The 12,877-nt window shown below is 41.4% G+C and overlaps 1 protein-coding gene across 4 annotated transcripts in view; it reads right to left on the bottom strand.

Moving 5' to 3' along the window:
- The window catches only part of ADCY9 (adenylate cyclase 9), a 93,346-nt gene that overhangs the window by 34,651 nt on the left and 45,818 nt on the right, over window positions 1-12,877 (bottom strand). For 2 of the 4 annotated variants that reach the window (XM_080617733.1, XM_080617736.1), the window contains 3 exons: window positions 11,585-11,757; window positions 6,228-6,332; window positions 1,633-1,850 (listed from right to left, as the gene is read on the bottom strand). In XM_080617733.1, the coding sequence (XP_080473859.1) occupies window positions 1,633-1,850; window positions 6,228-6,332; window positions 11,585-11,757 (496 nt within the window). The remainder of the gene's footprint in view (window positions 1-1,632; window positions 1,851-6,227; window positions 6,333-11,584; window positions 11,758-12,877) is intronic. The other 2 variants (XM_080617734.1, XM_080617735.1) reach the window with 2 other exon arrangements.

The following is a 12,877-nucleotide window of genomic DNA, read 5'->3' as shown; positions in this document are numbered from 1 at the left end:
ATCACCCCTCCCTGAGAAAACTCCAATTTCCCATTCAAACATCCTCATGGATACTAACTTATTCGAGACCAGCAATTTTTACAGTAGGAGATCAAGAATGTTTTTAAAATGACTTCTTACATCACATTGAGAAATGTTAAGAAGGATTAATGTAAAACGGTAGGCTTAAAGCATTTTGCATAGACCTAATTAATCAGAAGCTTATTTTTGGAAAGTTATGTTTACATGAACTGAACTCAGCAGAGAAGTTTCCCTGGCAACAAGAAATGGCCCACTTAATATGGTAATGATGATATTTAATTGAGACCAAAAAAAAGCCAGGCTTTGACTGATGTCACACATGGTCCTACTTTTTCCAAATCAGAAAAATTATTGATGTAAATGGAGGAGGAAAGCACCAGGATCACAAGGGCTTGGGCTAGATACCTTCAGCAGGGCATCTGCATAAATTCAACTACTTCTATAACTTAAAATTTGCAGCATGCTAGCTCCATTTTAAACAAAATCCAATTTGTTCTTGCTGATTTCTGCTGATATTTGGACTTTCCCAGTCTGTATGTCTTCTGATATTTGAAAATATCAGCTAAACACCTGTTCTCAGTCACTAATGACAGACCATGTACTGGGGGAAGGGATGAGGAAATGGGACAGACCCTAAATTTTACCTGAAGTTGGCCATAGGAGAAATGTAATGTGAAGAAATCCAGAGAAGAGACCAGAGAAAGACTTGTATCTCTCCCTCTCACTTCTCCCTGTTTTAATGAGTTCTTCAGCTAAAACAACAGTGTCCCTGGTTCCAAGCAGCTCGGAATCTAAACAAGCATCCAGTTTCAAGGATATTTAAATAAAATACGCTTAATCTGGGTGGAACAGTGAAGCAAAAAATTAGAATGACCATAAATAATAATAAACTCAAGTTATCTGTTTAGCTGCTTCAGTCAAATCACTGCCATAATAATGGAGATATGGTTGTGCATGTATAGAAATCACACACTACTGAATTCTGAAGAACATATTTTCCTGTGCCCTAAATAAGGCTTTTGTTTGAAACAGAGAGAGAAGCTCTTTACAGAAGAATGAACGAAGACCTTTACAAAATCATGTAGGTAGGTAGTAGGTGCATGAGAATTCACTGCTATTAATTATGCTTCCAAGTCCAATATGATTTCCAGGTATTAGTCACACAATGTTACCAGATGTTGTTCTTTTGCTATACAAAAATGTGAGGTTTTGTGGTTTAGATTTTATTTTACACTTTAAAATGCAGGGGAAGGTAAACACTTCGGTGCATTAAGAGAACTTTTGAATGTAGAGATAAGAATTCAACTTCATGACAAGTCATTTAAAGAGTATTTTTCCTTTTTGAAGACTTGACTGAGGAATGTCCATTGACCACACAAATGATGAAAAAAGCCGGGTTAATGTATTCCTGAACAGAATGTTTCTGACATCAAGTTCCTATTGTAGTTTAAGCAGAATACAGATTAAGGATCAGAAAACATATGACATATGTTAACAATAATTATTGACATTAGGCAAAAAGCACACAAATAAAGATTAAAGATATGGGACCCCTGTTACTGACTTCTTGCTTTTACACAATTTTATATTGTACAGCTCTAATTTCCTTACCTGTCTTCTTTAATCACATCCACAAAGTGAGCATCTGTTTTCTCTCTGATGTTTTTGAACCTCAAAGGAAGAAGAGCTGATTGATCCAGACTCACTCCACCCCATCTTCCTTTCTCCTGTAACATTTCATAAAGCGAGGTTTGACTATTGCTGAGCTTTTCTTCCTGTGGAGGACTCAAAAGTCCATTTTGAGTCTTTGGACTGTGTCCTCCTGGACCCTGAATGACAGAAAGCAAAATACAACAGAGAACATTAGTGGCTGAGAAAGTAGAAAAGCTTTTATGGAGCAAAGGTTGAAAGAGGTTCTTCCCTCAGCACACTGAGCTTCTACCTGATCATGTCAAAGACCTAACCGCACCTGCCTTGAAATCATTCACATCTTCTGTAAGGCATACTGATTTAGGCAGCATCTTTTTGCCTCTCTTTGGAGCCGAGGAACCAAGGTTCCAAGAAGCAGAAAACAAAGCACATTTTCACACACTCAATGAAGACCACCCACAAGCCCAAAATTTATTCACTCATCTCAGAGTCAAGATGCTTCTAAGAAGCTTTTTAAAATCCTACTTAGACTGTGCTGTCTTTCCACAGGTCATGAGACAGCTTACTCTGTCAGCCCTTGCTGATCCTTCCACTGACCACTACAGCCCTGCTGCTTTCTCTGACAGAGCTTTCTGCAAATGAAACCATGTTTTCTTCACTAAAATATAGTACCTTTTTCTGGCTTTCTTTTGCCTTTGCATTAATTAATGCTGCATTTTTAAATTGTGACAAATGCAAACGTGTATCAAACTTGGCATATTTGAATGTTCATCTTCCCTCCCATCTTACCATTTATCACATATCATTTATCCTCATCCTGAAACCTACTCATGGCAGAAGCTTCTTCATTCCTGCCTCTACAGCAGTCAGCAGAACAGTGACAAGCTCCTCCAGAAGAGTATTCTTGGATGCCACCACAGTGACCATAAATACCATAAATATAATTCACCACCCCAACTATGCACTGAAACATGTTACTTAGATTGCAAAATTAACTTAGTTAAGGTTAAGAAATATCTGGTTTCTGGCTGCCCATGCAGAATTAATTCAACTTACTTGTATTATCGATCATAGGATCACAGAATGGTTTGGGTTGGAAGGGACCTTAAAGATCATCTAGTTTTAACCCCCTGACACGGGCAGGGACACCTTCCACTAGACCGGGTCACTCAAAGCCCCATCCAACCTGGCCTTGAACACTGCCAGGGATGGGACAGCCACAGTTTGTCTGGGCAACCTTTGCCAGTGCCTTACCACCCTCACAAGGAAGAATTTCTTCCTAGTATCCAATCTACATCTTTCTTCTTTCAGTTTAAAGCCATTTCCTCTTGTCCTATCACTACATGCCCCTGTAAAAAGTCCCTCTCCAGCAAGCAAGGCATGTGAATATAGAGATATATAACAAATGGTGCAGACACAAGCAGTGCAGATAGATGACTAATGGAGCAGCAGAATGTCACTTTGTGAAGGGAAGAGTCAGAAGGCACTCAGGCTTGGCTCCTTTTTTGACTTAGCAATAACTTGCCAAGACCTCGAGGGCTAAAGTCATAACAAGGTGTGTTGGAATGGTTCCCTGGGGCTACAGGAAAAGCAGGAGGGAGGTGGGCTGTGCTTCCCCTTCCTCCTGCCTAGGAGAGATGCAGGATCCCCACCCTGCAGGCTGCCCTGATGGAGCTGTGAGCTCCAAGAGCCGTTTGCTGGGAGCCAGGCGATGAAAGGATTCCCAGTCTAGTCCCTTCTACCACTCACAACAGTTGTTTTGGCAGCTCACAGGTGTTCCCAGCAGAGTGGCAGCAGATGACGAAGTAGAATAGAAATTTAGGAGTTACCTTGGTGTGCTGCCAATGTTTTGCTGAAGACCATAATCATCAGAAGAGAAAGGTGATTTCAGCAACACGTATCTCAGCAAAAGCAGACCAAAATCAAGTCCCAAGACTGGAGAGACGCTTGCATATGACAGAAGGAGACTCTCCTGCCAAGCCAGAAACACAAGAACTTCTCCCATAAAAGGTCACCAGTTTCTTTTCTCAAGGAAAGCATTCAGCAGCTTCAGAGAAAGTCCTCCTGCAACAGTAACAGGTTATCTAGCCTATCCAGAGGGAACAATGCTATGGAGCACAAGACGCATTGCAGCGCCAGGGTAACCTCTGGTTTTGAGATGAGAAGTACTAAGAAAGGCAAACCAAAGTTGCTAGAAATTAAAGGTTTTTATTGTTTGGTGGGGGTTCTTTTTAATTCATGCTAAGGATTACATTTGCTCAGAGCACTTCCCAGAACAACTTGAGGCCTAAAAAAAAAGATGAAGGTCATAGTTATCACCTTTGATTTTTTTCCTGGTAAAGAATCTTTCTCCTTTTCCTCACCCTTGCAGCAGCTGTCATTACTTGAAAAGCAGTAACCAAGAGTGCAGCATTTTTGCTATGAACAGCTCAAATAAAAGACAAGGGCTCCATGCACTGTTTGCTTTCCCTGTCTGTTACTCAAGTTCATCTGAAAAACACAGTGAAAATTCCTGCTCTTTCAGAGAAGGTCAGCATGGACTTCTCTTGGCCTTTTCTCTTTAGCTCCTTGGCAAAGGCTCAAATCCCTAAGAAAATCCTTCCCTTCAGTCAGCTCAAGGTTTTCCTGTGCTGTCTCCACTCTGTTAATCTTAACAGGAGAGGATTAGAGTGTGAAAGTGCTTGCGTGTCAGGAGAAAATCCCTATTTATTAAACGTTGTTAGTTCCAATGTTACTGTGGTTTCTGATGACAACAGCCTGTATAGGTGTTTTTGAGCACTCAGAGGTTTGATGCGCCATGAGACAGTTTCTTCTCATCAAGAAGAAGCTCCAGAGGCTGTTGGGACCCATGGAAGTCCAAGGACATGGCTAACATCACTAATGTTTCCTAAGATGGAGGACATCAGTGCTACAGGGCCAGGCACAGCACCAGGGCATTGGAAGCGAACAGACTCCAGAGATGGGTAGAGGAAGCTTGCGGCTTTTCTCAAGAAAGCAGAGACTGCAAAGAAGATTTGGAAATCAAACACCACAGCAACTTTGTGCACGCAGATGCTCTTTAAGCTTTCAGCAAAACAGGCATTCCAGACTTACTTACCGAACAGCCTCCTAACTGCTACAATTTTTGCCTTAGCAGTAACAACCAAATCAAAGAAGGACATGGTGATTTGGTCTCTACTTTGTGCTTCTTCCAGTGAAATGACAGACATTTTATTCAGCAATGTGCAGACCTCTTCTAAGCAAGGTTAGATGACTTGCTCATTAACACACATGAAACTAATACACCTGTAGTAGGAAGAATCTTAAAAGATAATTCTGATGAAGACAACACATGACATTGGTACCTCAGGAAAATCTCTGTTTGCAGTTGCTTCCTGGAGTTCCCTGGCATGTGGGCAGAGGCAGCCTGGGGAAGAAGCATCTTGTGCATATCATCTTGGCAGCCTGGGCAGATCTCCCACAGTGTTTTCTGTCTTAAAGATCTCATGCTGTTTTGAGACCAGTACCTGCTGGCCACTCTGCAATATTTCTCTCAGAGATGAAGGGATTATCATTTTATTTTTTCTCAGGCTGTTTCCTAGGAACCCTGGCACAGAACATGGTCTACTGCGTTACATATCGTTTCAGCCCAGTAAGGCAGTTCCTGCTTTTGAGCTTACAATTTCAGCGTAAGAGACAACGGGTCAAATACAGACAGAGAGTAGAGAGACAAACATAGATTAATGTAGTAGCTCACCAGTAGAATAAGTGCTGGCAAGGTTTTCAATTAGCTCTAAGTGCGAGAAGAGTTGTAAAGACAGATGTGAAGAGTAAGATGGCTATCTCTGAGTGTTTATAAAGCGATTCTTCCCAGTGAGAGAAAGCATTAAACCTATTTGAAAATATAACAATCAGGTGATGAACACTGGTATCCAATCTGCATTAGGCAGGAGCTTAATATTCAGAAAGAGTGAGAGATGACAGGTAGAGCGGAGAGGTTACAAAGCCCACAAGATGATGAATCAGCAATGTCTGGTACTCTAAAGAAGCAGGTGACTTCTGCAAGAACATCTAAGCAACAGGCAAGGAAAGGAATCTGAGCAGTAGCATGCTGAATATGTAAGACATTGCATTTATTTCTCAGAAAAAGTATGTGAACTGACTTTATGGCCATGAATTTCAGCTGGACACATGAACAGGAATGGCTTGTCTTAGAGCTACAACACAGAAGACAGTGGCAAGACACGTGTAACTTGCGGCTAGATGACACACAGCCAACGGGTGCAAGGGATGGAGAACGTGGGGGGAGTATTTGTCCCACTTGCTTTGGCTATTCTCAGCATAATTTAAAGAGTCCAATTTTAGGTTCTTCTCAGTATCAAACTGGGGTCATAAAACTACTAATAATTTCAAAAATTTGGGGGGGAGCTCAACTAAATTTTAGAACATCTGCCCAAAACCAAAATCAGTTCTGCTGCTTAAGAGCTTGAATAAAGGAACAGCAATGCAAAAAAGAGAAAGCTAACTGAAGCAGAGAAATAAGGGGAAATAAGGGAAGTGACAAATACTTAAATTACCTTCGTACTGTTTTTATGCTCATCCTGACAACCATTTTGGATAGCTCCTTCCTCTATGCTGACATCACAGTGGGGAGCAAGGGTGGTACTACATGAAGGGCAAGGCTGCAAGGAGACAAAAAAATTTTAGCCACAAATGTTCTGATGTCCTCATAAGTATTATGAAATTTGTAATTTAGTCCACTTGTATACTTGCAGCATGGTTAAAAGATAAACAAAGCTACAGAATGGGCAGCAGGGAGCAAAATTTAACTGGAACAGAATGCATCACTTCAAAAATAAATCACAGATTTTCTGTTTACTGAAGCTAAATCTAATCCAGGGGAAGTTTACTAGTGTGAGATCACAGATACACCGTAATCACTGCATACTAGCAAACGACCTCCCCAAGAAGAATAAAATACTCTGTAGTAAGAGAAGTCCACTTTTTTTTGTTTCAAATCTGCCTGCAAAAGGATCTGAACATCATTATGAGTGAAGACTTAGCACAGCATGCAGCAAAATTCAAATAAAAGCACGAAACACCATGCTGCATTATGAATAACAGTACAGGGAAATGGAAAGCAACAAATCTGAAACTAATAAAGGGAAATACTTTTTCATACAGCGCTCTAAGACAGTAGAGTGGAGCTCAGGCTCTCATACACTGTTGAACCCTAACACCCAGCAGATGTCACAAGAAACAAGGAACACAAAACCGTCAGGACCTGTAACAGTTGCAGGTTATACATTTTGGAAGCAACCTAAAATGTCACACTTCAGCTTTTATAACAACCTAACCCTTTAGAGCTAAAATACAATGATCTTAAGGGGAATTCACCCCCTGTCTGTATCCTGCAAGTTCTTCATCCTTTTCTCCAGTCCTGGGAACATATAGGAGGGATCCTGCATTGGAGGGACCTTCTGTCTGATCCCCTCTGGCTATTCCACTGCTCTGGAGACAGTTTGCTGTTACTTGCTGGAAATCTACTCATGGGTAGAGAGACATCAGTAATGGGGAATGACATACTGAATTTGGCCCACTAAATGGTGGTAGGTGATCCACTAAACATTTTGATAAATTTCCCAACAAGGAACTTGAGCCTTTTCTCACAACCTCAACACCCCTTGTTCATTTTATCTGTTTATTTTGACCTCAGGAGGGACTTTTTCTAGCCTCTGTAGTCTTACTCTCCTGATCCAAACCCACAACAACTTCTGTCTTCAGGTTCACTCCCAATTTCAGAGACCAGCATGTAAGTCTTGTCAGAACTGATTTTTCACCCTTATCAGTCTCTGGTGTCACACCTGAAATAGAGTAATGCAGTTTGTTTAATTCTCAGGATGTTACAGCGTATCTCCCAGCCCACTCTTCCTGTGGCTCCCAATCCACCTAATCACTCAACAATGCCCCTCAAAGGCTTTCATGAAAGCTGAGCCTCCTTAGCAGCCAGCAGACCATCACATCTGCTATTCTTCATGGCTATGGCCCAGTCCAGGGCACTGAAATTGTGAGTTTCTTAATTTGGCATCAGATAAGCAATCTATACCATGTTCTGAACTTGTACAGTCAGAACAAATACCAGCACACTTGGGGAAACAATGAAGTTGGTTCTCAAATGTTTTTGTTTAAAAATAATTTAGGACTAAATATGATGAACGCATTGGGCACTTTGCAGAAAGCAACATGACAATGGGCTAATGAGCCTTCTGTGCTCCTACAGCATTAGTCAGTAGATGTATCCATGGCAAAAGTCAGTTAGTGGTAACAAAACCCAAAACCCCTTAACAAAAAATAAAGAAAATATTCCCTGTTCGATCTTGCTAATAAATCAGCAAGACACCTCAAATGCTTAGCTTCTGGGGTTAATCCAGAGGACAAAAACCTCAGAAAAGAAGCCCAACCTCTTCGGAAAAGGTGAAAGTCCATCTCACTTACCCCATGTGTTCAAGTCAACATTATTAACTTCATCCTCTGTTATAGACATTCACACAAGCTCAGTGTGTATGTGACCTCATCATGATGAATAATACATTACTGCACTTTCAGCAAACACTAAGACAAGCAAAAGTACTTTCTGTTTTCATACCAAGAGATGATTAAGACAGTTTATGATTCCCTGTCAAGTAAGGGATTTCATAAAATATGATAGGGAAAATTAACAGATACCAAAACCACTTAAACATGATGCAGTGTTTTCATTAAAAAAAATCAGTTGCTATTATAGATTTGCTTGTAGTTTTTAGCCTCTATCACCACTATTTTAATTACACACACGCATTTTATTGATATCCATACTGCAACAAGGTTTGCAATTAAATGAACTACAGATACACTGGGGGAGAGGAGGAAATACAGTTCCTCTCATGGATCAATTACTGTCGCATTCTCCTTCTTGACTTTCCTTAACAGTTCTTATCAGCTAGAATATCCGTTCAAGCCCAAAATGTGAAAGTCATCCTTTGCATTCAATATGGCCCCTTATACTATTTAAACCAAAAATATTTCAACTTGCCTGTAATTTTGCCCCTCCTACTTAAGTCTCTTTTGCAGAGCTGGAGTCATCTCCTCCTACACTGACACTGTTTACAGCTTCGTATTTAAAACACTTGGCATGTAAGTCATGATTCTTTCGCAAATTATTATCTCCAGACCCTACCAGCAAGCTGCAGGCTTAAAAAAACCCTCCAAAACCAAACAAAAAACCAAACCAGGGAACTGCAAAAACAAAACCCACTCCTTTTAACAAAAATCATACAAGATCTGCGATTAAATAGCACAGTTGTTCTTTGTGGAAATTTTTTAATATACATTTTTGTTTATTTATTTACCACTGTAAGACCTGCTTCAGCCTGGCTGACATATCAAACATTCCTTAAAAGCCTGACCCAGGCTTCTCAGTCCACAATCACTCCAATAACAAACTATGCAGCAGAGAGAAGGCTGGTGCACACCTACACTCGGAAGCATGCTGTGGGGTCTGGAATACCTGTAGCTAGCCATGCTGCAAGAAGCAAGTATGCTTTGCACTCCTGTGCTGTAACTACAGTTGTAGAACACATTTCAAGTAGAGTGCTCAGCATTCACACGATTGCTTCATCACTATGCTACACGCATTCTGACATGGCCTGTGGCACATTATACGGATGCTTATCAGATTGCAGGGAAAGCCAATTTTGGGGGTCATTCAAAATTCACTCCAGCATCAGTGTATTTCAGACAAGACAGGCACACTATCTTCAAAGAGTTGTGAGGCCTGCAGTGCTCATGGTGATGATAAAACCAGCTACCTGCAAACATAAACTTGATGCAGTAGTGTTAGCTCAACAGTAGATAGGGTATCCAAGAAGGCTGAAACTGAGCTGGCACTTATCTTCTCCTTCACTTATCTGGAAAGTTTGTACTTTTGCACCGTACTGTCAGTCATTTGGCATTTAAACAGCAATTAACACCCAGCCAAGACAGTCCCTGAGCAGAAAATCAGGGACTAGCCAGCAAAAAAACCACCGTGGCCAGCAGCATGACTCCATACTGTATGCTGGCTGCTCAGGAATAGCAGGGCATCTGTGTCCACGCTTCTGCAGAGTAAGTCACCCCATGTTCTATAAAATATTTACCACAGCTGATCCTTAACAACAGATCTCATTTTGGACTTGGATCATTTAAACAAGTACCACCACAAGTTAATACGTAACAAATTTCATCAAATCCCAGCTGCAGTCAGGTCAGTCTTGTACTTTGTTGTAGTTTCATTGTCCTCCAGTTACAGCTTACTCTGCTGTCTGACATTAACAGGCATCCTCGTTTTCTCTCCAAACAGCACCCTTAGTTTTACTGCTTTGCTTAATCCCTTCTCTCTCCATCCTGCTCCACAGACAGGCAGCTGGGTAATTACTGCTCCACTTGGTATGTTCTTCTTCCTTCACTACTTAAAATAAAGGAGTTTCTACTCCTTACTGTCACATCTGTACCTCTGCATGGCCATGCACCAGGCAGCACAGACAAGCTTATTTGTGCAGATACCCACTGACATGTATTTTCCTGCCTTACTTGCTAGCACCTTCATTGAAAGAGAAAGGAAGCTGGAAAACTGGTACCTGAGGGATGCCAAATATATTCTTTCTTATACGGGAGAAGAAATAGAAAAGCATCACCAGCAACTTGGATGCAGTCAAACCACACACAATGCATATTTTGGGGAGAGATAAATATGTCTACAGCTGCTTTCTGCAATCCTAGCTTGCTCTCCAAGGAGCTAGTTTAACTTTTTCTTTAGGCAAGCCTTCCAGCTGATTTCACTTGTGATCCAGTGTTTGTATTCCACAACTTATAATCGGGGACAGAGGAACACAGGGTAAAGGTGTCCTGCCCATGCTCTCCTAATCCAGACAACAAACATTATAAGGCAGCAAAAATGGAGTAGCATTAGAAGTCACACACACACATGCCCCCCCTCATCAACTCTGTCAGCTCAATCTCAAACTGGTGTTGAAGAGACCCTCTGAGGACTAAACACACTGAAGTCTAAGGACAGTGACCCACAGATGACCACCTGTGGTTCTGGCATTTGTGCCCACCTCGGGCAACCCAGGACAAGGAACTTTTAGCACAAATGAAAAAAGAGAACAGACATCTGTTGTTTGGGAAATCTGTTCTGAGCTGGAAGATGGAGAGTAACAGCAAAGCTTCAAAGCAATACACATTGTTTCACAGATTTCCTTGTCAAGAGATCTTCTGAGAGGTGTGAACATAACAAAATGTCATCATTTCTCTAAGCTGAATCCATACAAATCATTGCTCTCAGTTCCAGATATAGGTTTCTAGAGCAAGCAGATAAAACACAACCCCATAGCCTACTCACGTATTTTCTCCCATCATACAAACAATCCCATTATCTTTTTGCAGGGATGTCTGTTCTACACCCATAGGAAAAAATTCACAGGTACATGATCTGCACCACAGAGGAATGGCAGAAGCAATTCGCAGCAAAAGCAGAAAACTGTAGAAGTTACAGCAGCTGCATAAAGCGTATTCTTTATTCCCCCATAAAATCAAGACCATTGAAAAAAGCAGCACTGACCTCTCAGTCCTGAAGTATATATAAAATATATTTATGTGAAACCACCTTCAAAAGTTGTTCACCTTACCTTAGGGATTGCTTGACAACTGGTGAGGCGTTTTACTTTGTAAATTTTTTCAGCCCTCAAACTAATTCTTATCACTAAATGTATATAGATACACCTATACATACACATACATGCAAATCTCTAGAGCAGTGCATAAACAAGGCTGTAAGGTTTCCCCATCCATCCATACATCTGTCCCTCAATTGCACAGTTTGAGATCTGTGCTGCTTGGCTTTGAAACAAGAACTCACCTTAGGTTTTTCTGCATGCTTGAGAGTCTTCGTCAAGTCACTGGCATTCTCGGCTGACGATGCTCCTTGTATCCTGGCTCCGTCTCCAGACTCCAAGCCAGGAAGCAATGTTTGTGAACAGCTGCAGTGGGGCTCCTTCACCTTCTGACCAGAGATCAGATAGGTCTTCAAACCTACCGAAAAAAGAAATGAACAGTCAGATCTGCAGAAAGCCAAAAATAACTCTCCTTTGGACTTCTCAGATACGAAACACAGCAACTGTCAAAGCACTATCAAGGCTCAGGAATACAGCACACAGAAAGACTGGCTGGGAATGACCACCAGGAATATAAAGATGCTCCGTGTGAAATGGTGGCAATTAGGACTGCCCAACATCTGTTGTCCCAGATGCAAGGGATAACACACAGCAACAGCCAGGACCTACATGTACTTTATTCCATTTTCACTCATGTACTTCTGAAAAACAGAGCTACAACTTTATGTATTTGCTTCCAAGCTGTAATCTGAGCTCTCGCCTTAACTCTTTACTTCTGGAAAGGATTTGCAGCCTGGTTTTCAGTGATATCTGTGTTAATATTCTACTTCTGAAAAACCAGCACATATTCCTCCACTTGCCAGAGATGTCGTGAAGATTGCTTAATGCCGGTGGCACACCGAGAAGGGAAATGGCGTTTAAGTGCTAAAAATCCTGATGGGTTTTCATAGTTAGTGCAGACTTCACATTTTTAAAGAACAGAATCAATCTCTCCCTCTCGCACGTACTCCCACACACGCCCTCTGCAACTGCTGTAGGAACTGAAGCATAATTGGAAAGCAGATCTGATATTAAAGGCCAGACTGGTAAATACCATGTTGTATCAAGCTGAGCTGTAACAAAAACCTGTTCAAAATGAAAAGATCTGATTTTTGTTTAGAATATCACTTATTTTACTTCCTTGTAACTTTGTGTGATGACTTTCTGGGTTATTTCTAGGCACAAAGACTGAGAAGGAGCTCCAAATCACACTGTTTCCTGAATCCAAATAAGTTAATGTTATTGCCACTGTATGGCAAAGCTCCCACTCAGCAAGGAAGGGCACCGATGTGCTCCAGAAAGCATGGAGGTCATCAGCTCGCAGAACTGGAGAGCGCCTGTTACTTTGTGGTACCAGAGGCTGTTGTCCTGGGTGTTTCTGCAGCCCAAGACTCATGGGATGACTGCTGAGTTTTTATTTGGGTCAGCTGCACAGCACCCCCCCTCACCCCTTTACTGATACTTGTCACCCAGTTGCAGGCAGACATGTGACTGTCACA

The sequence above is a fragment of the Psittacula echo genome, assembly GCF_963264785.1.
Source record: "Psittacula echo genome assembly, chromosome: 5".
NCBI classification, from domain to species: Eukaryota; Metazoa; Chordata; class Aves; order Psittaciformes; family Psittacidae; genus Psittacula; species Psittacula echo.
The sequence above is the reverse complement of the archived record's forward strand: the minus strand, read 5'-3'. Positions and strand labels throughout refer to the sequence as shown.